At 38.5% G+C, this 20,683-nt stretch overlaps 1 protein-coding gene across 3 annotated transcripts in view; it reads right to left on the bottom strand.

Moving 5' to 3' along the window:
• The window catches only part of LOC126252933 (centromere protein I-like), a 370,827-nt gene that overhangs the window by 134,770 nt on the left and 215,374 nt on the right, over positions 1–20,683 (bottom strand). For all 3 annotated transcript variants that reach the window (XM_049953938.1, XM_049953931.1, XM_049953948.1), the window contains exon 11: positions 20,029–20,158. In XM_049953938.1, the coding sequence (XP_049809895.1) occupies positions 20,029–20,158 (130 nt within the window). The remainder of the gene's footprint in view (positions 1–20,028; positions 20,159–20,683) is intronic.

Here is a 20,683-nt window from a genome sequence, read left to right as displayed (position 1 = left end):
AAAGTCAAGTCAGCTTTGAAAGGAACTAGATTTGAGACTGTTGAAGCAGTAAAAGAAAAAGCGACGGAAGTAATGTATGGACTTACCGAAAATGATCTGCAGCATTGCTATGAACAGTGGAAAATTCGTATGGAGCGGTGTAGAGACCGAGGAGGAGAGTACATTGAAGGAGATAACATGAAATTGTAAATAATTGTAAATAAATGTTTTTTCCAGCATCAGTCCGGTTTTTTTCTAGCCGCACCTTGTATATCTGGGATGCATTACAACGTGCTGTTCAGAAGAGACCTCCACACCCCCTTGTGTTTTTATGAATTTATGGACAGCCCTGCAGGATTCATAGTGTCAATTCCTTCCAGTACTACTTCAGACATAAGTCGAGTCCATGCCACATTGTATTGCGGGACTTCTGCATGCTCGCGGGGCCCCTACACGATATTAGGCAGGTGTACCAGTTTCTTTGGCTCTTCAGTGTATAATTCCCTGTAGAAATGAGTTCACCAGCAATTATCAAAAAGTGATTGTTAAATACTGTACATATATCTGACTTATCAGTAACAGAAATATTTTTGCTATGAACTGACTTTATACTGTCAATCTTCTTGCTGCTGACTACACACTTCCTTCACGACTGACCATATGGTTTTAATTTTATCCTGTGAATCAGCTATTCTATTTGCATGCCACATACTCTGCCTTCCTAGTAACATTTTTAAGCACCTCACAGCACTGTTTGTAATGGGCTATTGTAGCTCAATTTTGACTACTTCTAACATTTTGATATAATTCCTACTTTGTTCTACACGATATTGTTATCTCACTACCCAGCCACCCAGGCTGCCTTTTACTGCTAGTACCCTGTTTAGAACGTTCTAATGGAAAGCAACTTTCAAAGAGCATGAGAAATATGTTAAGGAAAGCATTATATTTGTCATCTACATTATAGGCACTATAAACATCCTGCCACTCTTGTTCTTTAATGAGGTTTAAAAAACTCTTAATTGCTACCGGATTAGCTTTTCTACATAGTTTGTTATAAAGTGTAACATTTGTTCGAGTACAAAAACCTTTTAGCGTTAAAATTGTGCATCATGGTCTGAAAGACCATTCGCCCCTTTACTAACAGAATGCCCAATGACACAATTAATTTCTTCAATGGCACAAAAGAAAAGGCACCCAAACTTCACCAGAAATTCAATGAACTCCAATAAATATATAAAGCAATTTACCATTAAATATTGATAAATTTTCAGTTTCTCACTCTTAAATAACTCACAAAATGCTAAAAACATTAGTTAACTTCATTAAATTGGGGAAAAAATACTGAAACAACTGAGCAATGAAAAATGGAAACAAGTTACTTACCGCCCTTTTCAATCTATCCCAGGCCTGTTCAATAGGGTTCATGTCTGGAGAACATGCTAGTCTCTTGTCAAGGGATGTCTGAAGGAAGTCATTCACAAGATGTGCACAATGGGGGTGTGAATTGTCATCCATGAAGATGAATGCCTCGCCAATATGCTGCCGATATGATTGCACTATTGGTCGGAGGATGGCATTCACGTATTGTACAGTTGTTACGGCGCCTTCCATGGCCAGCAACGGCATACGTCGGCCCCACATAATGCCTCCCCAAAACAGCAGGGAACCTCCACCTTGCTGCACTCGCTGGACAGTGTGTCTAAGGTGTTCAGACTGACCGTGTTGCCTCCAAAAACATCTCCAACGATTGCCTGGTTGAAGGCATATGTGACACCCCTTGGTGAAGAGAATATGATTCCGATCCTGAGCGGTCCATTCCGCACGCTGTTGGGCCCATCTGTACCGCGCTGCATGGTCTCGTGATTGCGCATTATGTAGCTTATTGGACACAGTTTGAGTCTTAACACAATGTCCGGTGGCTGCACGAAGAGCATTATTCAACGTGGTGGCATTGCTGTCAGGGTTCCTCCGAGTCATAATCCGTAGGTAGCGGTCATCCACTGCTATTGGGCGGCCTGAGCGAGGCATGTCATCAACAGTTACTGTCTCTCTGTATCTCCTCCATGTCCGAACAACATGGCTTTGGCTCACTCAGACATGCCTGGACACTTCACTTGTTGAGAGCCCTTCCTGGCACAAAGTGACAATGCGGACATGATTGAACCACTTACTGACTGTCTAGGCATGGGTTGAACTACAGACAACACGAGCTGTGTACCTCCTTCCTCATGGAATGACTGGAACTGATTGGTTATTAGACCACCTCCGTCTAACAGGCGCTGCTCATGCATGGTTGTTTACATCTTTGGGAGGGTTTAGTGACATCTCTGAACAGCAAAGGGACTGTGTCTGTGATACAATATGTACAGTCAATGGCTATCTTCAGGAGTTCTAGGGAATCAGGGTGATGCAAAAGTGTGTATGAACTGGAAGCTGGAATGGAATTGGAATATCATCCAGCAAGTATTTCAACCACAGTAACTCAGTATCAGTTGTTGCCATCTATGTAGCCCAAAACAGGGTGTTTCCAAAAGCCTGTGACAGATAACCAGAGCTAGATCTTGTGTCTACCTTTTTGTTCCAAGTTTGCATCATCATAACCCAGAAGAACTTCTTGACTCCCTTCTCGTTAATGTAGTTTGATATTGATGCTTCCTTTGATATGTCTCAAAGCTCTTTTAAAGTATCTCGATAGTTCTTCCAATGGACTGTTTTGGTATCTGCTCAAGAAGTTGATCACAGCACACGAATCAGGTCTTGTTGCTGTCACTGCATACATCAAACATCTGATCAACTCTGCATGGCTTATCAATCCTTTTTCCTTCACTGATTTCCAGTTTAACTTCCAGAGGTGTCCTGACCAGGTTACAATCTTGCATGTTGAACTGTTGTGGCGAACTCTTCAAATATGACATTTGGCTCAGATACATTTCTCATTTGGTCCTTAAAATCTCAATTCCCTAGTATGACTGTGGTTCTCCCAGTTCCTTTATGTAAACTTCTGCTTTAACTTAAATTTCACTTTGACCACTTCCTCTCTATTATTTCCTGCCATCAGAATGTCATCAACATAAAGAGCAATGTAAATGACGATTCCTTTAAAATCACATAGTAAAGACATTTACCTGTTTCTAACTGAGTGTATCTTATAGTGATAAGAAATGTGCGAACAGAATGATTCCATGCAAATGGTGCTTGGTTTAAGCCATATGAAGACCTCTGTAGCCTGCGAACCAAACCAGTTTCGTCTTTCAGTTCTTTAGGAAAGCTACTTCTTCAGGAATAACCATGTATGAATGATTCCACAAGTCTAGCCTTGTGTCTTATAGTATTTCCATTATTGTCCTGCTTCAATTTTAACACCCACTTACTGCTGATGGCCTTCTTTCCAGGGGGGTAACAATTTAATAAAGATTCAAGCCTTATTTTTCTTTACAGAGTCAGTTTCATCCAGTACAGCTTTGACAAATAATTCAGCATTCAGTGCACGAACAGCATAGTCATACATGTATTTAAGATGATTCCTCTTGCTGGTAGAATGTCAAACGGCTTCCTTTCCAGTTTCATCTTCAGCACTGGTCAGTTCTGGTATGGGAATTCTTTCATGACCCCATCATCTGACGTAACATTTTCTTCAGTGAATTCTCCTTCATTATTGTTTTTGTGTTCCTTCTCTGATGACTTCTGTATGAGTTCCGGAACCCAGTCCTCAATCAGTGTATTTTCAAAGTAAAATCGTCCTTCAAAGAAAACAATGTTCCTTTCTGTAACTATTTTTCCTTCCTCTGCACATCAAAGCTTGTATCCATTAGGACAGTAACCAGTAGCATTTCAAGGGCTTGCTGTCGAACATCCCTGTTCTCAATTCCTTTGGTACCAGTAGACAGGCAATACTTCTAAATACTCTCAGCTTACTCAAGTTAGGTTTCTTGTTGTATTACAAAGCTGCAGGAACCTTTCCTTCCAAACCTGCAATAAGACTTCTATTAAGTAGGTATATGGCAGTACAAACAGCTTCTGACCAGGACATCATCTTAATTTACACTGAAGTATCAAACACAGAGCTTTCTCAATGAGAGATCTGTTTGTTCCAAGATACCATTTTGCTGATGAATATATCTGATTGTAAACTCTAAATGTATTCCTTGTTCTTCAAAAAACTGCACCAACTCGTTTGACATTATTCATGACTACTGTCACAGTGCAGTCTGCTGATCTCCAACTTGAAATGAGCTGTAGCCATGACGCGAAACATATTCAGGTAGCAAGTTACCTCCGACTTCGGATTCCAGTGCACAGGCCACTGTGAAATGTGTAAAGTTGTCGACAAACATGACCATGTACTTCTTTTTGTCAAAACAATTCCGGTTAGATTGGCTCGCACAGGTCACCGTGGAACAACTCAAGATATCTGATGGCACATTTCCTAGTGTGATTGTATGGCAGCTGTGATTGTTTTCCATTGACACAATCTGAGCATCGTACCATGGGGATTATGAAATTTTCAGTTCCATACCATCAACTTGTGAATGGAGGCGTTTAATACTATCATAACTGAAATGGCCTAATTTCCTGTGCCACAGTTTCACATTACTTTCAGTTGAAACACCCAAAAGGCTTTACAATAGAAAAAAATTTAAAACATATAGCTGAGATTCATTTCTATTTGCAATGGCAATGTTTTTCTTTCCTGTTTTAATTAAACCTTCGTTCTTTCACATGTGATACTAAAACCATTCCATTAGAACTACTGATGGCCTTGGGAGAGCCAGTCATGACAAAACTCTACCATCTGGTGAGCAAGATGTATGAGACAGGCGAAATACCCACAGACTTCAAGAAGAATATAATAATTCCAATACCAAAGAAAGCAGGTGTTCACAGATGTGAAAATTACCGAGACATCGGTTTAATAAGTCACAGCTGCAAAATACTAATGCGAATTCTTTAGAGACGAATGGAAAAACTGGTAGAAACGGACCTCGGGGAAGATCAGTTTGGATTTCGTAGAAATGTTGGAACACGTGAGGCAATACTAACCTTACGACTTATCTTAGAAGAAAGATTAAGGAAAGGCAAACCTACATTTCTAGCATTTGTAGACTTAGAGAAAGCTTTTGACAACATTAACTGGAATACTCTCTTTCAAATTCTGAAGGTGGCAGGGGTAAAATACAGGGAGCGAAAGGCTATTTACAATTTGTACAGAAACCAGATGGCAGTTATAAGAGTCCAGGGGCATGAATGGGAAGCAGTGGTTGGGAAAGGAGTGAGACAGGGTTGTAGTCTCTCCCCGATGTTATTCAATCTGTATATTGAGCAAGCAGTAAAGGAAACAAAAGAAAAATTCGGAGTAGGTATTAAAATTCATGGAGAAGAAGTAAAAACTTTGAGGTTCGCCGATGACATTGTAATTCTGTCAGAGACAGCAAAGGACTTGGAAGAGCAGTTGAACGGAATGGACAGTGTCTTGAAAGGAGGATATAAGATGAACATCAACAAAAGCAAAACGAGGATAATGGAATGTAGTCAAATTAAATCGGGTGATGCTGAGGGGATTAGATTAGGAAATGAGACACTTAAAGTAGTAAAGGAATTTTGCTATTTAGGGAGTAAAATAACTGATGATGGTCGAAGTAGAGAGTATATAAAATGTAGACTGGCAATGGCAAGGAAATCGTTTCTGAAGAAGAGAAATTTGTTAACATCGAGTATAGATTTAAGTGTCAGGAAGTCGTTTCTGAAAGTATTTGTATGGAGTGTAGCCATGTATGGAAGTGAAACATGGACGATAACCAGTTTGGACAAGAAGAGAATATAAGCTTTCGAAATGTGGTGCTACAGAAGAATGCTGAAGATAAGGTGGGTAGATCACGTAACTAATGAGGAGGTATTGAATAGGATTGGGGAGAAGAGAAGTTTGTGGCACAACTTGACTAGAAGAAGGGATCGGTTGGTAGGACATGTTTTGAGGCATCAAGGGATCACAAATTTAGCATTGGAGGGCAGCGTGGAGGGTAAAAATCGTAGAGGGAGACCAAGAGATCAATAAACTAAGCAGATTCGGAGGCATACGGGTTGCGGTGGGTACTGGGAGATGAAGCAGCTTGCACAGGATAGAGTAGCATGGAGAGCTGCATCAAACCAGTCTCAGGACTGAAGACCACAACAACAACAACAACTAAAACCATTCATTTCCAATTGTTTAACTGCCAGCAAATTATAACTAGGATCAGGCCCAGACAAAACATCTTTAATCGTTATCTGAATTTCATTTACTTTTACAATCTATAGTGACTTCATTTTCTCCTTTTATTTCAGGCACAAGAGAAATGCCTGTCTTAACTAATTTAATTTTAATTGGTTGTTCCAGTTTCTTTAAATCAGTGAGAGATATTTTACTGTTAATCAAGTGTTCCATTGCTCCAGAGCCCAAGAACCAATGTATGTTGTTCACTGACTGATCTTCACTTAATGCTGCAAAACAACAACCATCTTTCTCTTTGACATTATCCACGATCACCGAATTGTGGTTCCTGTGTTCCTCTTTGGTAACTTATCTTTGCAGTGAGCCCTTTTGTGGCCAGGTTTTCCACAATGACGACAAGTAAAGATCAATGAGTGTATACGTGGACAAGGGAAAAAAACTCCCAGATTTTTCCCGGATTTCCCGGTTAAAAATACACTTTCTCCCAGATGAAAATACACTTTTACCGTGTTAAGTAACACTGCATATTTCGTATTACGAAAGTATAAATTCGACTCCACCAAACACCGCATGTTACTTTCCAATGGATTGAGATCGAGATTGCGATGCGCTTTTGTAAGCCAGTCGTAGCTCATGTCAAGCGATCTCGCCAGCCGATGACAGGGGACATTCAGAGCATAGGACACGTGATGTAGTCAGCCTATAGCTACATCACTGTTAAGTAGTGCGAACACACAAATAGGGAAAGCTAATGGTTTAAATTAATATTCATGGTGTTGCCAAAAGAAAAGAAAAGCTTTCACGGAGCATATAATATTGGCCTCTAAGATTAATAAGCTGCAAGAGAAGCTAAGCTTTCACACATAATGTTGATCTTTTTAGCGCATGTTACACTTTAAGATACATCATACAAATGTGACAGTAAAATTTTTAACAACGACAAATGTCTGATCTACTGGGCTCGAAAATATTCTAAATGGTCGTTCTCAAAGATTTGAATTTTGAATGAGAGTCAAATGCTCTGGGATTTAAGAAATTCATCGGACATTGGCGGACAGAGTTCATCTTGTGTAAAAGGAAATTTACTGTACTTGAAAGTAACGCTTTTCAAACAACCATTTGGAATATTTTCCCGTGACCTGTTAGAAAGAGATTCGTTTCAGCAGTTGCGCCAGATGACAGGCGTCGCCGCGCTTGCGCAGCTACAATGACGCAGGAAGCCCATATGTTCTTACGTGTAAAACATTAAAAGATCTTACATTATGTCATAAAAGAAACAAGACGTTGGAAGATACTCCAAGAGCATGGGAATTTTGTGAACCCTACTAAAATGCATAATTCGGCTTAAAGGGCACATTCGTATGTCCAGATTCAGATGCAAATTTTCTTGGATTACCAGTACCGCATTATCTCATGTTTGGTTCTTTATTATGGCATAATGCCATACGTGCTAGACGATGAAAATGTGAACTTGAAATGTAGTGAACAGTTGAAACTAGGCAATAGTGCGGAATTAAACACTTCGTTTCAAATAAACTGACTGCCTCAGCAGAAAAGATTAATAAAAGTCAAATTTCTTTAACAAACTGACAAAGATAACTTCATTGTTCTGCAAGGTGATTAAGGCTCGACTACCAGAAATGTAGAAACAAAATAAAATCTGAAACCAATAACTTATTTTAGCCTTCCATAATTATGTGAATGTATTTTAATTCACTCGATAGCTCCCGTCCACAGAAATCCGTTTTGTTTTCATTTGATGTGAGAGTAATAACGAAGAGGAAACAGCAAAATCACTTAACGTAAACACGGGTCACGTGGAGATTACCACCTCCCCACTATAACTCAGACTGCTCTGCGCATCAGGTCAGGATCTACGATATTTCCGAACCGGGCCAATATTACATAGTGGTGCTCCCCCTCCCTCGAGCGTTTGAGGTATGACGCAAAAAATTTAAAAAATCGACTTTTCAAAAATATCTTCAAATTGTACCGCACACTTTTCTGAAGGGTCTGATACATAAAACATATATGATTGAGGGAACGTAAGACATGTTATTTGGTCTTAAGTGTACCGAACTGCAGTGCCATGCCTCTTCACAGAATTCTTCCATCGCACGTCTCTGTATTTCGCTCTGTGGAATTCAAACGTGTAAATTTTGTAGTGGGTGCAATCAAACTATATTCAGGCCAGTTGAAATTAAAATGTCCTGAGGTACCTCTCCTGCTCCCAATCGGCCAGTCTGACGTCCTGCCCCTCACATAAAACGAGTAAAGACAAGAGACAAGCAAGGCAGTAAACATTTCTTCAATCCTTAAGTCCTAGCTCTCTCTCTCTCTCTCTCTCTCTCTCTCTCTCTCTCTCTCTCTAATCTTGCCACTGCTTTATATGGCATACTTTCCTTGCTGGGAAAGAATCTATTACCTCATCAAAGTTCGTTAACGGTTTGCGACATTAAAAATCGAAATGTCGCTGTCTAATACTAGAAAAGCTGTTAATACAAAGAGTACCCAAGACTGGTGTCGTTTCTCAATCTGATTACATGTATTTTGTCACTGTCTGCTAGATAAAACGAAATAGGTCTGCCTAATATTGCAGCAATTGTTACAGACACCAAATAAACAAGACTGTTTTGGCACAAATGGTCATTTTTATAACACGAAAGAATATAATTCATGTAGTAACAATATCAAATGCCTATTAGGCCTACTACAAGCAAAAGGTTTTATGTTAGGAAATAGTTTCACATTTCATTCATACTCTCTGGCTTCTGAAACATGAGATCGAAAAGTAGTAGTATGAAATTTTTATATAAATTTGGAATCGTCATATTTTTCCGTAATTTGTGAGAGTCTCTGTTTCTTCTCCTTCCTCGTTCTAACAAACAATCTTGTCATCACTAATTCTGTAACTATTCGTGCCAGTGTCAAACTTTATTCCCTGGTTAACTTCACTAACCCTGCCACAATCACCGGTTTAGTTATCCCGCATTTATTCTCCGGTTAGGCGTTATTACATATTCGTATAATGCGTTTTCCGCACTACTCCCAGAATAGAACTTTAGCGGCTGCTAGCCGGGGACTGTACAACTGGCCCTTAGTAGTGTAGTGGTCTGGCCAAAAATATTCTGTCAAAATTTCAATTTCTTGGATACATGGAGAAGACAATACATAATCTTAGTTGCCTGTTATTCCTGTTAGTCATTTATTTCCACTCTAGTAATCTGAATCTATAGAATTCGCTAGTAATTATAACAATGCTGATCATTTGCAAACCCAGTCAACCACATAAACAGTGATTGTCATTCACCCTTTCGGCTTTATTCGCTCAGCTCGTATAGACCTGTCCCCTTTTGTCTGCAGGGAAGTTTATTTCTAGATGCAACGGGGATTCCCCTGGCAGACATCATGTAGACTACGCACGCATTCAAAAATCAACTTACGATTCATTCAGAAATCAACTTATAATTTGATCAAAAATATTCAGAAACCAACAGGGATGCGTTCAAAATCATATGAGTAATCGATAGACCAACGTGTGCTGCATGCTAGGCACTTTATGAAACAAGGTCTTTTTCCTCAATAATATGAATTTGGTAAAATTTTTCCGGATAACATCTGGCTGCTTGCTGCTATTGCTTATGCAGCTAACTGCCACACTTCTGTAGCCAGAAGCGGCAGAAGGTACTAATCCTACGAGACTCAACTACACATGCGCATAAGCTCGCTCGCAACCGCTCAAACAAATCTAATGTAAACAGTTGTGACGTCACGCTCATTGGAGGCAATTTGTTGTTATGAAACATTGCCTGGTCTTCCTAAAGCCTTTGATACATTTTGCTATTGGCAGACACTTGTATGAGCACTGTGTTTTGTTCCTGTATATGGCGCATTTCCTTTGCAACTTAATGTTTTAATTTCGTTTTTTCTCTCATTCGTGTTTTATTGCTGCAGTATTATTCTGCAGTAGCGGGATACAGTAATACTCTTTGTTAGAGTATTGGTTCTTACTAGTCAAAGTTATAAAAATGTAACCAAAAACTAAAACAATGGAAAATTCCCAGAATTCTAAAAAATTACCGGTTGTCCTGGGTCGTATACACCCTGCCAAAATTCCTTGCTGACTTCTTGTTTTACTGGCATGAGATGAAGCTTCTTTTTTTTAGAAAAAAAGGGGAGAGGGAGGGGGGGAGAGAGAGAGAGAGAGAGAGAGAGAGAGAGAGAGAGAGAGAGAGTCTGAAAAGCTGTAGGAGGCGGTGTATCATCATTTTTGTTTTTCCCGATGACTTACTTCCGCTTTGACTCTTCATCCAGTAGCCTATTTTTCATGAAGCTAAGCATCAAGTCTTTCATTGAGAGGGTTTTGATTGCAGTGAGCACTACATTATATTCCACAGGCATCGTTAAAAGTAGATGGCACACGATGTCGATTTATTGGACAGTAGCTCCAGCTGAATGAAAATCACGAATCAATTTATCAAACTTTAGGAAGTAATTAACTGGCATATCATTTGGTGCATTAAATTCCATAATTAACAATTGTTTTGTCAACAAAAGTAGACTAGCAATTCCTCAAACATACTGCACACAATACATACATCAAAAGGGGTTACCCTATCTTTAGCAGATTCCAAGTGACTGTTGACAATGCGTTGAATAAGATGAGACATATATTTCTGATCTGGTTAAGCCAATCGTGTTTCCTTTGCAACACGCTGGGTGTCCTCCTCCCCATCCACAAATTCCTCCTTTGTGAGATAATTTGCTTGCACAAATGGTAAAAGTTCCAGTTTCTTAATAACCAGTTGTTGAAATTCGTTCCATCGGATAAGAGAATATGATATTTTTACTCTTCAGTTGCCAAATCGAAAAACTTTTAGGTGCAAGTCCACTTGTGACCACATATTTCATCAGAAAGTCCATTTTAAAAACAAACCTCTGCTCATAAGCTGATAAATTTTCAGTTTCTCACACTCAAATAACTCACAAAATGTTAAAACTATTAGCTGATTTTATAAAATTGGAAAAATCTGAAACAACTGAGCAACAAAAAATTGTAACAATTGTGTTTTTAAATCTTTGAAATAACTTAACGTAAGTGACAGATATAATCATTAAATTGCAGTCAACAAATATGAGAAAGAGAAGAAAATGGAACTCATACATTTAATGTTTTTTGGAAACCAACTCAGTCTGGTAACATAATCCACAATACCTCACGCAATCCCACGACAAATGAAAAAGTGGTTTACCATGCCATGATAGAGAACACAATCCATTTACCACTATTTGATAAGAACAATGAAATCGAGCATAATACCTTGAGACACATGGCCATACAACACGGATACAATTCTGAATTAGTCAATATAATCTATAGACATAAGAAACATAAGAACTATAAAATAGAAATAACTTTAATAAAAGAAGAGAGAAAAAGAAATGAAACCAAAATATTCAGTCATACCATACATGAGACAAATACCTGACAAAATTAGCTACATATTTCGTATAACAGAAATAAAAATTGGTTTTTGAACAGGTACTATAATGCAATGCCAATGCACTCCACTTTGAGCTGCCGGAGAAGGCGGTCATGTGTGTGTGAAGTGTGTGTGTGTGTGTGTGTGTGTGTGTGTGTGTGTGTGTGTTTTTCTTTTCTGATGAAGGCTACAGGAGAATCTATGTATAAGTTTGTCTTTGTTGTGCCTGTCTGCAACTTGAAATGTTATCTTTATGGTAAGTAGCACTATCTTTTCCTTATATTGTTAAACAAGATCTAGTCACTTGAGAAATCAAGAAACAAGACATCAATAAAGACACTGCACCAATTGTGTATGAATGTAATGAAGAAAAAGTTTCACAAGAAGACAATGAGAAAGAAGATATGATCATGGTTGATGATAGTGCACATACAGGACATATGTTTAATGAAGTGGACAAATTAACAATTGTGAAATACTATGATATGTTGTGAAAGTTGCAAAACAAGGTGGATGAATGAAAATAGTAGCAACAGACAACTTTGTGCGTGATAACTGTGTTCTCAAAGATGTTAAGTATGTTCCTCAACTGAGTAGTACTGTACATTTGTGTTTACTAAACATTAGGTTCAAAAGACAAAATACTCATTTTTAAATGACATAAAACAAGAAATGGATTATACAAAGTGAATAGTAAATCAGGAATGTAATCACTACTGATACAAGAAGCAAAACAAGAATGGCATCACAAGCTAGGTCATCCAGACATATGCTGTACTTCACAGATCAAGAAAATGTGCGCTGGAGTTCTTAACATTTTATACTCAGCAGAAAAATTGCGTGTAGCTTGTGTGAGAGCTAAGCTAACAAGAAAGTCGTTTTCTACTGTGAGAAAAAGAGCAACAACACCACTTGAAATAATACATACTGCCATCTGTGGAGACACACAACCCCCAACATTTCATGAATGTAGATATTACATGGCAGTATTGGATAGTTTCACTCATTTTTGTGTAACTTATTTGTTACGCTGCATGTCAGAGGCTGCAAAACTGATAAGAAAATGTGTGTTAGAAAGTGAAGACTAGTTCAATCTGAAAGTGTCAAAAGTAAGATTCGATAAAGGTGGTGAATACACCAGCCACGAGTTTATGAATTGGTGTGAAGGAAACGGAATTGTGCTAGACTACAGTAGTCCTTAAAGTCCTCAAGTTAATGGGAAAGCAGAAAGACTAAATGTGACAATAATGAACAAGGCAAGAGCAACAATATTTGGTAACAAACTGAAAAAAGAGTTATGGGAAGGGGCAACGCTCACAGCTACATATTGATCAATATGAGCCCAACTATCAATCAGTGCCACACCTGCAGAAAGGGTTGGGAAAACACAAGATATGTAAAAACTTGAAATTTTTGGATAAAGAGTTTTTGCCAAAAATCTAAGCCACTTGAAGAAATTAGATGAAACAAGTAATCCACACATTTTGGCTGGTTAAGCTCCAAATGCCTACAGACTGATTGTTGCAGATAGAAGGAATATTGTTGTGTCAAGAGATGTCAAATTTGAACAGTATGTGACAAAAGAACTATCAAATGACACTAAAAATCACATAAATGAAATTAAATACCAAGGAAATAAAGGAGAAGAAAAATCAAGAAGAAAGAGCATGCACTGAAGACGCAAGAAACCACACTCTTAGAGACAGAAAGAGTATATTAATGGTCTAGATAAGCAATAGATAAAGAAGAGAAATCTCTCTAACGGAATGAAATGTGGAAGTTGGTCAATCCAGAGGATGCAAAAGGGAATGAGATCTTAAGAAGCAAACAGACCATTAAAGTCAAACATGGTGGTCAACTGAAGGCCAGACTTATTGTCAGAGATTGTTAACAAGAAATGGGTATAGATTTTAAGGAATTATTCAGCTCAGCACTAGACACATGTTCAGTAAGACCACTGTTTGCTCCGGCAGCACAGAAACATTTACATGTGAGACTGATTGATGAAAAAAAAAAAAAAAAAAAAAAAAAAAAAAAAAAAAAAAAAAAAAAAAAAAAAACAGCCTTTCTCTATGGGAACTGGATGAAGAGATTTTTATGAAGATACCTGAAGGATACGAAGGAGCTGGAAAAATCTGTCTTTTGAAGAAAGCTCTGTATGGACTTAAACAAACTCCATCCAGATGGAATAAATTCTAACAAATTTTCAAAAAACAGAAGGACTAATTCAGTCGAATTCAGATTAGTGCATATTTAAAGATGTAACTGAAGAAATGTATCAGTACTTGGATTAGCAAGTTGATGATTGAATCATAATAGGAAAAAGACTTGAAGAAAACTGAAAATATACTGAAGAGACTTAGGAAGAGTTTTGAAATGGTCATGGGAGAAAATCTGGACATGTACATAGGGATAAATGCTACAATCTGGCAATCAACAATGATGTGTTATGGTTGTCACTTCCTCGTATAGGTGTGAAATTTCACTATGTTAGTGAACGGTGCATAGAAGATTTGTTTGGGATAAAATACTGTAGTATAGAAGGACAACTAGTGGATATACTGAACAAAGGTCTGCAAAGATCAATGTCTGAGAAATTTAGGAATGCTATTATCGAACGATTACCACAACTTATCTGTTTTCGAAAAATATTACATGACAACTGCTTACTGTGTGATTAAGTAAAATAGTGAAAATCATGATTTATTTGAAAACAAACATTATATTTTAAGCGGGGATGTTGAAAGTGTCGAAGAACATGCTGAAAAACAATGTTTACTGTGTGTTTTTAAGGATTGGCAATCATAAAAAGAATAATGTGAGTTATTTAAGAGTTTGTATATGCAAAAATATATCTGAGTGGTCAGATGTCACAGCAACGTGGCAATTTATGTAGTTTCTAATCTGTGTTGTGTGTCTATTATACTTCTAGTAATGTGGACACAAAATAATGAAAAAACCACTAGTATCAATCAGCTATATAAAAAATACAATGCAACACTTGTAACAAATTATTTTTACACACACACCAAGTGATGGCAGACCACACACATAAAAGATTATTGTGATTGGTAAGCTGTAAGCTTTCAGAGCCAGTGGCTCCTTTTTCAGGCAGAAGGGTTGAAGCGGAAGGAAGATGGGTGAAATGATAAGGACTGGAGAGGTCTAGGAAAAGGGATATATTTTGGGAAAGCCACCCAGAACCACAGGTCAGCGGAAAATTACCGTACAGGGTGAGAAGGAAAGACTGATTGTTGGGGACTGTATCAGAAGAGATTTGAAAACCTGAGAGCTTAAAGGTGGAAGACAGGGTAATATGCAAGACAGAGATTACTACTAAAACATCATGCACGAGTTAATAAGAGGAAGAAGCTAAGTGCATTGTACGTAACAGAGGTGGGATGGGGCACTTCGGAGCACACCATTTGTGACTCATTATTATCCTGGTGTGGAATGTGTTAATCAGCTACTTCAACAGCGCCACGACTTCCTAAAACCATGCCCTGAAATGAGATCCATTCTGTCAAAACTTTTGCCCACCACACCTAGAATAGCTTTTCATCGCCCTCCCAATCTCCGCAATATTCTTGTCAGACCCTATGGTTCTTCTGCACCCATCTCCCTACCCTATGGCTCCTACCCCCGTGACCATTACCGCTGCAAGACTTGACCTATGCACCCTCCTACCACCATCTATAATAGCCCTGTAACTGGCAAAATATATACTATCAAAGGGAGAGACACCTGCGAAATGACATGTCACGTACCAGCTATTATATAAACACTGTTCAGCCTTCTACACCAGCATGGCTACAGCCAAATTATCAATTAGGATGAAAATGGGCATAGGGAGAGATTATAAACTGGCAATTCACAATATTCTGTTGCAGAGCATGTTCTACAACATGACATTCGTGAACTCGGCGCCTGTTTCCACACGTGCCATCGGGATTCTTCCCCCAGACAACAGTTACTCAGAACTCCGCAGGTGCGAACTAGCACTACAACATGTCCCAGGTTCTAGCCACCCACCTGGCGTTAATTTACGCTAATTTCTTCTGTCTCAGCTTTTCTACACTGTAACTACTCTTTTCTTAATTTCCGTTTCAATTTTCTAGATCTTTCGTTGTCTTTCCCGTCTATTTTTCATCACTCTCTTCCACCTCTATTACATACAATGCACTTAGCTTCTCACTCTTATTAACCCATGCATGGTGTTTTAGTAGTAATCTCTGTGTTGCATATTACCCTGCCTTCCACCTTTAAGCTCTCAGGTTTCCAAATCTCACCTGATGCAGTCCCTAACAATCAGTCTTTCTTTCTCATGCCACACACAGATAAACAAGAGAGAGTAAGTTTTTGTGATATATTATTACAAAAATAATACTTTGACACTTCACGCATCTACCAGTGTGTAACAAAGTATTATTTAGACAACGAAGAAAAGAGCAGCAACTGATTGCTAAATCCATCCATTTATTACAGCAGATCTAGATATGAACTATTACACAGCCATATTCAGTGCATATAATAACAAGTGACATTAGTCCAAACCGACATGTAGCACACAATATTGGATGATGTAGAGCATACCGGAGACTAACGTAATTTCGCAATCAATTGCTGCTCTTTTCTCCATTGTCTATATTCAATGATCATTCCAATCTAGTTAAAATATTATACTTTGACATTTGTTTTATAATTTTTGTGTGTGTATCATCTGCTATTAACAAAAATTCGTAGGCACCGCTTGCATTATACCAAAATTTTCAATCATAGTTTTTGCATGAAAATTGTCCTGTTTTTATAATGTAGAGCAGACACTGGAAAATTGTCTCTGAAACTAGTCATATATTTAAAAAGAAATTATACAGCAGCCTCATGGTTACAACATGCAGGGTGAGTCACAAGATAATATTAATAACAGCAAGATGGTTGACACCAGACATGAACAGCAGAGAAATTCTATGGTCAGACTGGGATATTTATTGTAAGTGTAGGTTAGTTGCCATTGGTAATGGTGTATTCATTGCAGTAAAGAACTGAACAACATCAATCATGTATTCCAAAGGTGATTTAATTGGATCAAGCTAAGCATCAAAGACCAATCAAAAAATGATAATTGGACGCTTTTGTTGACCACCCAGGTCAGGAGCTGTAGTGGTAATGCGCTTCAGAGAGAACCTGCAGAATATTTTTAAAATTTTCCTGGTAATGCTGTTGTAATGAGGATGTGACTTCAACTTGCCAGGTATATATTGGGTGAGCCATGCTATCAAAACTGGTTCCAGAGACAGGGACTCATGTGACATTATCCTGAATGCCTTGTACGAAACTGTTTCAGCAGATAGTTAGAACCAAATCATTAAGGTAACATCTTACACCACCTAGTAACAAACAGATCTGATCATATTGAATCAGTTAATGTAGAGTAAGGTATCAGTAATCATAAGGCTATGGTAGCAACTATGACTAAGGATTTCACAAGGAATGTTAAGAAAAGTAGGAAGACATTTTTGTTTACCAAGAGTGACAGGGTACAAATCGCAGAGTATCTGAGAAGTCTCAGTGACAAGGACGAATATGTGGAACACAAATGGAAAAATTCAAAAGCATCATTCAATATGTCTTAGACAGGTATGTTCAGAGCAAGGTCTTAAGGGATGGTAAAGACCCACTGTGGTTTAATAGCCATGTTAGAAAACTGTTATGTAAACAAAGACATAGATTCAACAGAAGTCAAAACCTAGCTGATAAATAAAAGCTCAACAGAGCGAAAATGAGTGCAAGGAGAGCTATCAGAGAGGTGTTCAATGACTCTGAAAGCGACATTTTGTCAGTCAATTTGAGTAAAAACACTAAGAGGTTTTAGTCTTATGTAAAACCAGTAAGTGGCTTGAATTCCTCTACTTGCTCAATCGGTGACCATACTGGCACCAAAATGGAAGATAATAGAAAGAAGGCCAAAATACGAAAAATCATTCTTCAGACATTGATTCATTGTGGCAGATCAGAACAAGGCCCATCCTTTCAATCGTAGTACAAATGTCGAAATAGCAGGTATTGAGATAACTGATTGAGGAATATAAAAGCAAATACCATCGCACAGTAGTGGAAAGCCATCAAGATCAGATGAGATACCTATAAGGTTCTACAAAGATGACATGAAAGAACTTACCCTCCCTTCCAGCAGCAATTTATCATAGATGCCTAGTGACTGGAAAAAAGTGCAGCTCATTCGCATTTCCAAAAAGGGCCATAGGACAAATGCACATAATTATAGGCCTATATCACTGAGATTGTAGAATTATGGAAGATGTTTTATGCTTAAGCATTATGACCTTTTTGGGAACAAAAATCTCCTCTATAAAAATCAACATGGATTACATAAACAAGTTTGCGAAACTCAGCTCGCTCTGTCCATCCACAAATCGACAGATATAATGGTAATTTCTGGAGTACCCCAAGGAAGCGTGACAGCACCATTACCATTTACAACGTATATAAATGATCTAACAGAAAGCATTGGAAGTTCTTTAAAACTCTTTGCAGATGATGTGATTTTCTATAAGAAAGTAGCAACACCAGAAGACTGTATCAATTTGCAGAATGATCTGCAGAGGATTAATGGTTGGTGCAGACTTCGGCACTTGACCCTGAACGCAAATAAATGTAACATAATGTGCATACATAAGAAGAGAAATCCACTACTCTATAACTACACAATTGATGACAAACTGTTGGAAATAGTTTCAATTGTAAAATATCTAGGAGCAACTATCCAGCATAACGAGCATGAAGTAACTATTCATTGTCATGAGCAAGGCACCCAACAGTCAAATCCCACTTTCAAAAGAGTAGACACATTTAAATACTTGGAAATATTTTTTGGGAGCAGACTAGAATGGAAATTGAGATCAAGGCAAGGATGGCAGCACAAATGGAGGATATTTTGGCTTGCGGGATGTTCTGTGCAGTTTCGAGAAATTTTAAAACCATACCATAACAGAGTTTAATCCTCTCAGTATCTGTATATGGCTTTGGAACGTTCACATGAGGGAAAACAAATTAACAAATCTGCTAGTCTTCGACAGAAAGATATTAAGGACAATGTCTGTCCCAAGGAGGGACACTAAGTCACAGGAATGGGGGGTATTAAGAAAACCAGGAACTGGTAGAGCCATATTTACAAATTGATATAATCTGAAGGATGAAGAAAAGAAGACCGGTGTGGTCTGGACACCTAATTAGAATGGAAGATAAAAGACTACCATGAGTAGGATTCTCAGGATCCATGGTAGGCAGAAGTGGCCAAGGAATGCCATGAACAATATCAATAGGGATATGAAGGTGGTGGGTCAAAGAAAAGGAGAGTGGACAACGAAAGCCAGGAATAGAAATGATTGTTGGAGGAATGCGGAGGACACACATGGTCTCCCAGGCCAAAGTGACAGTTAAAAAGATTGAAGAAGAAGAAGAAGAAGAGGAAGAACCATTCACAGCAACCTTATTGGAATGACCACATAAAACAGGTAGTATGCAAAGCAGATGCCAGATAGATTCATAGCAGAATCCTAAGAAAATGTTACTAATCTACGAAGGAAGTGGCTTTAAGGGACTTGTTCACCTGATTCTTGAGTATTGTTCCTAATTGTGGGATCCTTACCAGGTAGGACTCATGGAAGAGGTGGGGGAGGGGGGAGAGGGAGACGGGGAGGAGGGGGAGACAGGGAGGAGGGGGGGGGGAGACAGGGAGGGGAGGGGAGGAGAGAGAGATAGAGAGAGAGAGAGAGAGAGAGAGAGAGAATGCAACAACCAGAGGCACATTTCCACAAGGGATGATTTTGCAGATGCAGGGGCATTACGTTGATGCTCAACAATCTCCTGTGGCAGACATTACAAGGGAGGTGTTGTGCATCACACAGACGTTTAATATCAAAATTTCAAGAGAAAACTTTCCAGGAAGAAACAGATAGTTTATTACTTCCACCCACATACATCTCACGAAATGACAACAATGAGAAAATTTGAGAAATTAGAGCTAATACAACGGCTTACCAATAATCATTCTTCCCTCATTCCGATTGTGAGTGGAACAGGGTGTGTGGGTGGGGTGAGTGAGTGGGGTGGGAGAAGAATCAGATGGTAGTATCAAAAGTACCTTTCGTCGCACACTGTTAGGTGGCTTGCAGAGTATGATGTAGATGCTGTGAAACACAGTGAGCAAAAACTATTTCTATAATACTTCAATTTTTAAAAATAAAGCCAGACGATTTATATATGGTTATTCACAGAGAAACTAAAAACATTTTAAGAAACTGAAAAATGTTATACGAAAAAGTGACCAACTGATACCTGTGTGGGAACTGAACTGCAGCCAGTACATCAGCTTTAGAACCTGTTTCACAAATAGTCCACTTTCCCATAAGAAAAGGTACTCCTTCACAAATAAGGACACAACAGATAGTGGTTGATGTGCGTAATCCTGTGAAAAGAGCATCAATTTGAGAGAGAACATTTTGGATGATTGGAGGGATAACAAAATTACAAGATGAATTTAACACAGTTTATAATAACTGAGGCGACAAAAGTCATGGCATACCTCCAAATGTCATGTAGGAGCTGCTTTTGCCCGGCATAGTGCACCAACTCAATGTGGCATAGATTCAACAAGTTGTCAGAAGTCTCCTGCAGAAATATTGAGAAATGACAACTCTATAGCTGACCATAATTGCAAAAGTGTTGTCAGTGCAGGATTTTGTGCACAAACTGACATCTCAATCATGTCGCGTAAACATTTGAGGGCACTCGTGCTAGACGATATGGGTGGCCCAATTATATGCTCAGATTGTCCAGAGTGTTCTTCAAACCAATCACCAATAATTGTGGTGCAATGACATGGCACACTGTCATCCATAAAAATGTCATCGTTGTTTGTTGCAAATGATCTCCAAGTAACTGCACATAACTATTTCCAGTCAATAATCGGTTCATTTGGACCAGATGACCC

The sequence above is a fragment of the Schistocerca nitens genome, chromosome 1, assembly GCF_023898315.1.
Source record: "Schistocerca nitens isolate TAMUIC-IGC-003100 chromosome 1, iqSchNite1.1, whole genome shotgun sequence".
Taxonomy (NCBI): Eukaryota; Metazoa; Arthropoda; class Insecta; order Orthoptera; family Acrididae; genus Schistocerca; species Schistocerca nitens.
This window is presented reverse-complemented; position numbering and strand designations above follow the sequence as displayed.